The following is a 7,440-nucleotide window of genomic DNA, read 5'->3' as shown; positions in this document are numbered from 1 at the left end:
AAATTTAAGGAAATGGGTTATAACCTTCTAGAAATGGCAGACCTCTCAGACTTTCAAAGAGGCCAAATTGTTGGTGCTCGAATGGCAGGCACTAGTGTAATAGAAAGTGCCCGAATGTTTGGCGTTTCAAGAGGTCAAGTCTCCAAAGTCATGACTGCTTTTGAAAGAAGGGAAAACGTCCTCAGCCAAGCACAGGTCTGGTCGAAAGTCGAAGTGGTCTGAGAGAGACCATCGGACTCTAAAGCGAATGGTTAGAGTGGATCGCCAGACCGCAGCTCCTAAAATCACTACAGAGCTCAATAGACACGTACAGAACCCTGATTCCACAAAAACTGTTCAAAGAGAGCTTCATAAATCTGGATTCCAAGGAAGAGCTGCAATGTGTTTCCATTTTTTTGTCCACCCCCTGTATATGTAACATTTCAAGCAACTTGCAACCCTAAGCCAAATCTCTCCAATCGGCACCCAGTTTTAATTTTTCTGCTTTAAGTCACTAGGTGGTGCTGAAGCTCAGATACACACACACACACACACGTCTTCAGACACAAACCCACCCAATGTAGAGATGCTGCTGCGATCTAGTTCCTTTTATTTGTTTTTTTAGCCCTTTCCACCATTATAACCGGAATGTCCTGGAACGTGGTTAGTTCCTTCAATCCCTTGTGTGTCAATTGTGCAAAGGCGTCATGAGTCTGGAGGGGTTTCGCCGAAAAGTGGGAGGGGGGAAACCCATTTGTTTCGTAACAGCTGGCGGGGTCGCAGTTCAGAATCCTTTTGAACAGAGAAAAGTTTCTGGTTTTTTAAGTCTAAAAAAAGGAGCCCATCACAAAACTGGAAGATAAATGACAGCCAGCAAAAGAACATAGAAACATAGAAGTCTGACGGCAGAAAAAGACCTCATGGTCCATCTAGTCTGCCCTTATACTATTTTCTGTATTTTATCTTAGGATGGATCTATGTTTATCCCAGGCATGTTTAAATTCAGTTACTGTGGATTTATCTACCACGTCTGCTGGAAGTTTGTTCCAAGGATCTACTACTCTTTCAGTGAAATAATATTTTCTCATGTTGCTTCTGATCTTTCCTCCAACTAACCTCAGATTGTGTCCCCTTGTTCTTGTGTTCACTTTCCTATTAAAAACACTTCCCTCCTGGACCTTATTTAACCCTTTAATATATTTAAATGTTTCGATCATGTCCCCCCTTTTCCTTCTGTCCTCCAGACTATACAGATTGAGTTCATGAAGTCTTTCCTGATACGTTTTATGCTTAAGACCTTCCACCATTCTTGTAGCCCGTCTTTGGACCCGTTCAATTTTGTCAATATCTTTTTGTAGGTGAGGTCTCCAGAACTGAACACAGTATTCCAAATGTGGTCTCACCAGCATTCTATATAGCGGGATCATAATCTCCCTCTTCCTGCTTGTTATACCTCTAGCTATGCAGCCAAGCATCCTACTTGCTTTCCCTACCGCCTGACTGCACTGTTCACCTATTTTGAGACTGTCAGAAATCATTACCCCTAAATCCTTTTCTTTTGAAGTATTTGCTAACACAGAACTGCCAATACAATACTCAGATTGAGGATTCCTTTTCCCCAAGTGCATTATTTTACATTTGGAAACATTCAACTGCAGTTTCCTAGTTCTAACTTCTAGTTGGGCTGTTTTCAGCATCCATGGGCTCCAGAGGCTTTCCTGAAGCCTGGGGCGGTCGAAAATGGCCTCCCCCCATCCTCCAGAATGCTGAAAATCAGCTGGTCAGCACACATGTGCACCCTGGAGCTGACACAGGGCAAAGCATCATGTGCCCTCAAATATTTATTTTATTACAGTGGTGCCTCTACTTAAGAACACCTCTACTTAAGACCTTTTTTAGATAAGAACCGGGTGCTCAAGATTTTTCTTGCCTATATCCATTGTAAGATCAAATACAGGAAATAGTATAAGGGCAGACTAGATGGACCATGAGGTCTTTTTCTGCCGTCAGTCTTCTATGTTTCTATTTTTGCACCACCTGTAGTCTCCGAACGCTCTTTATTTATTGTACTTATATGCCACTCATTCCGAAGCGGACTCAGAGGAGCTAAGGTAGTCTTCAAAGGCAGCCCCATGCAGAGAGCATTGCTGTAGTCAAACCTAAAGGTGATAAGGGCATGAGTGACTGCGAGAAGAGGCTCCCAGTCAAGATAGAGCCGCAACTGGTGCACCAGGCAAAGCTGGGCAAACATCTCCCTCGCCACAGTTGAGAAGATGGTGTTCTAAACTCATCTGTGGGTCAAGGAGGACGCCCAAGTTGCGGACCCTCTCTGAGGGGAGGCAAAAGCTTCCGCCCCCAAGGATGATGGACGGACAGGTGGAATTGTCCTTTGGAGGCAGAACCCACAACCACTCTGTCTTGTGAGCCTGTGCCATAGATTCGCCATCACCATTCTAGGTTTTCTCTTTTGCTGAAGTCGCTTGTTTTGTGAGACGGACAGCTCCTTACATTTAATAAACAAGTACATGGGGTTGGGGGAGGAAGAAAGCAGCGAACACCCCTACAGTTCAACTCTGAGCCACAAACACTCTCTTCTGAGGAAGGACTTGTAGAAGACTCTTGCAAACCAATGAAATGGTACTTCCTCTAGATATTGCAACACATTTCCTGGGGAGCGACAGACTTGCGAAAGACTTGTGGCGAAAGACAAAGAGAGCATTGTCTGTTAAGAACTTGGATCAATCTGCCCAGTTGATCAGAGGAGAATCTGGCCTCTAGCTATCTAGCTATCATCTATCTAGATTTCTATGCCACCCTTCTCCTTAGACTCAAAGCGGTGTGCCGGTGCCTGGAGGCTGTTGGGGTCTGGATGGGTGTCAACAGACTCAAGCTCAACCCAGATAAGACGGAGTGGCTGTGGGTCCTGCCTCCCAAGGACAATGCCATCTGTCCATCCATAACCCGGGGGGGGGGGAATTACTGACCCCCTCAGAGAGGGTCCGCAACCTGGGCGTCCTCCTCGATCCACAGCTCACATTAGAGAAACACCTTTCAGCTGTGGCGAGGGGGGCGTTTGCCCAGGTTCGCCTGGTGCACCAGTTGCGGCCCTATCTGGACCGGGACTCACTGCTCACAGTCACTCATGCCCTCATCACCTCGAGGCTCGACTGCTGTAACGCTCTCTACATGGGGCTACCTTTGAAAAGTGTTCGGAAACTTCAGATCGTGCAGAATGCAGCTGCGAGAGCAATCATGGGCTTCCCTCTATACGCCCATGTCACACCAACACTCCGCAGTCTGCATTGGTTGCCAATCAGTTTCCGGTCACAATTCAAAGTGTTGGTTATGACCTATAAAGCCCTTCCTGGCACCGGACCAGAATATCTCCGGGACCGCCTTCTGCCGCACGAATCCCAGCGACCGGTTAGGTCCCACAGAGTTTGCCTTCTCCGGGTCCCGTCAACTAAACAATGTCATTTGGCGGGACCCAGGAGAAGAGCCTTCTCTGTGGCGGCCCCAACCCTCTGGAACCAGCTCCCCCCAGATATCAGAGTTGCCCCCACCCTCCTTGCCTTTCGCAAGCTCCTTAAAACCCACCTCTGTTGTCAGGCATGGGGGAATTGAATTTTTTTTTTCTCCCTTCCCCCTAGGCTTATAGAATTTATACATGGTATGTTTGTTGGTATGATTGGTCTCTTAAATTGGGGTTTTTTTTTAAGATTACTTTTTAATATTAGATTTGTTACATTGTTTTTTATTGTTGTTAGCCGCCCCGAGTCTTCGGAGAGGGGCGGCATACAAATCTAAATAAACTAAATTAAACTAACAATAAAACAAACACAAAAACATTTTGTTTTAGAGCTGGGAAGTTGCTGGCTGTGGAATTCTGGGAGTTGAAGTTCCCAACGTAAAATAATTAATAATAATAATTTATTAGATTTGTATGCCGCCCCTCTCCGAAGACTCGGGGCGGCTCACAACAAGCGATAAAACAATATTGCCAACACACCTCTATCGTAGAGGTTTCGGTTTTCAGCCAATTGGAACGATCAACTTAGAAGTGCACCATAGCCCACCGTAACAAAATGCATCTGACTCCCCATTTACTCCCCCTTGCAGTAACTACAACCACGCTTTCTCTGCATACTACGTTAGCGGGTATTTTATTTATTTCCTAAGTCTGCTTTTTAAGGAAGGTATCCTTTGCATATGAACTGCCATCATTTACGAAGCAATTTTTCACTGCCTACTTTCTTGGAAGCCAAGAATTTTCCAATCTAAAAATAAATCTTAAACGAGGCTTTAAAGATGCTCTTCCTCATTTTAACTTTTTTTTAAAGAAAAAAAAAACCAACTTCAAATATTGCACAACGAGAAAAACCCAGAGAATTTTTATTTTTTGTTTTAATCAGACACGCCTTAGATCAAGCCAACAGGATAATAATTTATTGGGGTGGAGGATAGTTAGTACCGCCACAGTTTTAACCATCCAACTGAACAATGGTACGCAACGGGACAGACAGACGAGAGATAGACCTGGTCTTACAGAAACATTGGAATGGAGGAAGAGGAACCGGTTTTTAATCGAGATTCTGTCTTCCGATGCAGGAAAAACTAGTCCTGGATTCTTCAGAAGAATTCTTCTGTACCTGATCTGTAAAAAACTTGTGAAGGTCAGAGCTGAGCCTGCGGAGGAGCAAGAATTAATATAATCTTACGTCCAAGAGAGAGAAGATGAGAAACAAGGAGAGTTCAGCCAAAAAGGCAGATTAACCTGCTGTGTCGGTCAGTATAAATAGACAATCATACAAAGTATGGCTACTATCTGGCTTTACAGAAGAGAGAGAGGCGCAAACCAGTTGTCGGATGGCTAAACATGACGAAAACAGAAGGAAAATTAAAATTCCATATTAGTCAACGATAGTCCTCCTGAAGTGGATTCTTAAATATCTCTCGCTCGCCAAAAAACGTAAACAGGGAATCTCTTGCCTGCAGAAGCTAACGGTGCTTTGAATCAAACCATGGTTTGCTTTCTAACTTGTGGGCTACTTGTGCTGGGTTTAATTTCTAAGCCGTTTTATGAATTGATGTTTTTAACGGATGCTTGGTCTGAGGTTGAGCAGACTTGGGTATCTTATGGCTATCGCTGTCCAGCCCATGGGAGGTCAATCCAAAATTAGAAATGAAGTGTACAAATAAGTGGACGCCAGGCACGCCAAGTAGCTGCAGTGCTTTAATTCTGAAGACAACCTCTTTTTAGAAAAAAAAAAATTATCTACACACTTTCACAATGCAATTGGTTTGGCCCTCCACAACAGGTCCTAATTTCTCCGGTGGCCTTTTGGGAAAATTCATTGCCCATCCTTGGGTTAAAGGCTTCTTGTTGATGTTGTTATTATTAGCATGTTGTCTTCTTGGAAAAGTTGACTTCGAAAGTAACTTTTCACCGGTGAAAATCATCCCGCTTCTCCGTGAATTGGATTGGGTTGTGCTAGACTTCGCGTACGATGCGAACTCAAATCATCAAACCGAGGTGAAGCAAACCATCATTTAGTGCTTTATGTGCATTTAATCACCGCTTTGCATGGATGGACGATTGTCAAGGGACAATTGCAAAAAGTTTGTCCTGGTTCGCCATGGACTTCAGCTTGGTCATGGTTGGGTGACAATATCCCGAATTCTTCTGAGGGAAGGTAATGCTTGTGAGGTTCCATCACAGCTACCATCTTGACTTTTTGGGGGACAATACCAAGGAGGCTCCTGTCGAGTTCAGAGATGGGGAAATCAAGATTTTCAGTTCCTTTATTGAGTCACCCAGAGGGCTGCTATTTCTCCATTCCCTTCTTAGCTTAGTCCCTCCAAATGACATGATTAGGGTTCGTTCTTCAAGCATCACAGTGGGCCAAGAAGCCACACAACCTGAAGAAATGGCTTAAACCCGGCTTCTCCACTTCAAACGCCTTCAAGAAATGATTCATTTGTTGAGCAATGAATCAGTGGCTTGCCTCCAGAAATTGAGTGTCCTCCATTGCAGGAGATTGGACCAGCATTGGTGTGAAATAGTGTAAGGCAGTGATGGCGAACCTTGTTTCCCTCGGGTGCCAAAACAGTGCCCACAGCTATAATTCAATGCCTGGGGAGGGCGAAAACAGCTTCCCCCACCCCAGAGGAGTCCCTCTGGAGGCTGGAAACAGCCTGTTTCCCAAATTCTGGAGGGCCCAGTAGGCTCTTGTTTCACCCTCCCCAGGCTCCAAAGGCTTCCTGGAGCCGGGGAGGGTAAAAACGCCCTCCCCCATCCCAATGGAGGCTCTTTGGAAGCCAAAAGCACCTTCCCAGAGCCTGGGGAGGTGGCAAAAATCAGCTGGCCAGCACACAACTGCACATTGGAGTTGAGCTAGTGCAACGGCTAGCGTGCCAGCAGATATAGCTCCGTGTGCCACCTCTATCACCTGTGCCATAGGTCCACCATCACTGGTATAAGGTCTCCTGTTTCAGCAAGGGTTGGGCCAGCAGACCTCTTCCAACTCTGTTATTCTTTTAAGGCTGGGTGAGTGGAACAGATGCATTAGAAGATTGTCACCACATCAGTAGCAATCTATCAAGACAACGGAGGCCCTTTGTCCAGCTTTCATGATGCACAACCTCTTTCTACCTCCCCTCCTGCCTACTCCCAGACCAGAGTTGGACAAGGTATCATCAATGATACCTTCCATGGACGGTTGCTAGGTTCTGCTACGATCTCTGTACGTGAATCTTCTTGGGGGGGAAATGTTCCCACGCATGGACATCGCCACCATAGCTCAGCCGAGAACCCAACAGAAGAAAGGAAAAGAAGAACATAGCGTCAGGTTTCTCCCAAAACGTCAGACACGATTCTTTAGTGCGTCCGGGTTATTCACCCCGTGAGTGTCCAAGAAGACCTTCTCAGGAATAGCGTGAAGGCTGCTATTGTCTGTGAGTTTCCTTTCGGAAGGCAGCACCATGTTCGGCAGCTCACGCGTTTTAATTGCACCTCCCGTCTTGTGGTTCTCAAAAGGTTTCACTAATGATATCATTGCATTTTCTTTCTTTTTTGGGTCATTGCAAACAAAAACGAAACGAAACGAAACCAATGTCCTTGAGGGTCGCAAGTCGATCTTGCTTCGACATCGTCGCTTAGGGTTTATGCTTGAAATGGGCTTCCACTGGAAAGGAAAAACACACAAAAAAAGAAATAAATTATATCATCAAAGAAGCTGCTCTATCTATCTTTATCATCTATCTATCTATCTATCCCTTTATCATCTGTCTGTCTGTCTATCTATCTCTATCTCTATCTTTCTTTATCATCTGTCTATCTATCTATCTATCATCTAACTATCTATCTATCAGAGAGAGATAGATAGAGAGATGATAGATAGATAATAAAGATAGATATATTATCTCTCTCTCTCTCTCATCTCTCTATATCTATCTATCTTT

At 44.8% G+C, this 7,440-nt stretch overlaps 1 protein-coding gene across 1 annotated transcript in view; it reads right to left on the bottom strand.

Moving 5' to 3' along the window:
• Nucleotides 1–4,342: 4,342 nt before the first annotated feature.
• The window catches only part of LOC139155560 (arf-GAP with dual PH domain-containing protein 1-like), a 28,491-nt gene continuing 25,393 nt past the window's right edge, over nucleotides 4,343–7,440 (bottom strand). The window contains exon 11 of the mRNA XM_070730742.1: nucleotides 4,343–7,163. Coding sequence (XP_070586843.1) covers nucleotides 7,135–7,163 — 29 coding nt within the window. The 3' untranslated portion in view covers nucleotides 4,343–7,134. The remainder of the gene's footprint in view (nucleotides 7,164–7,440) is intronic.

The sequence above is a fragment of the Erythrolamprus reginae genome, unplaced genomic scaffold, assembly GCF_031021105.1.
Source record: "Erythrolamprus reginae isolate rEryReg1 unplaced genomic scaffold, rEryReg1.hap1 H_3, whole genome shotgun sequence".
Taxonomy (NCBI): Eukaryota; Metazoa; Chordata; class Lepidosauria; order Squamata; family Dipsadidae; genus Erythrolamprus; species Erythrolamprus reginae.
This window is presented reverse-complemented; position numbering and strand designations above follow the sequence as displayed.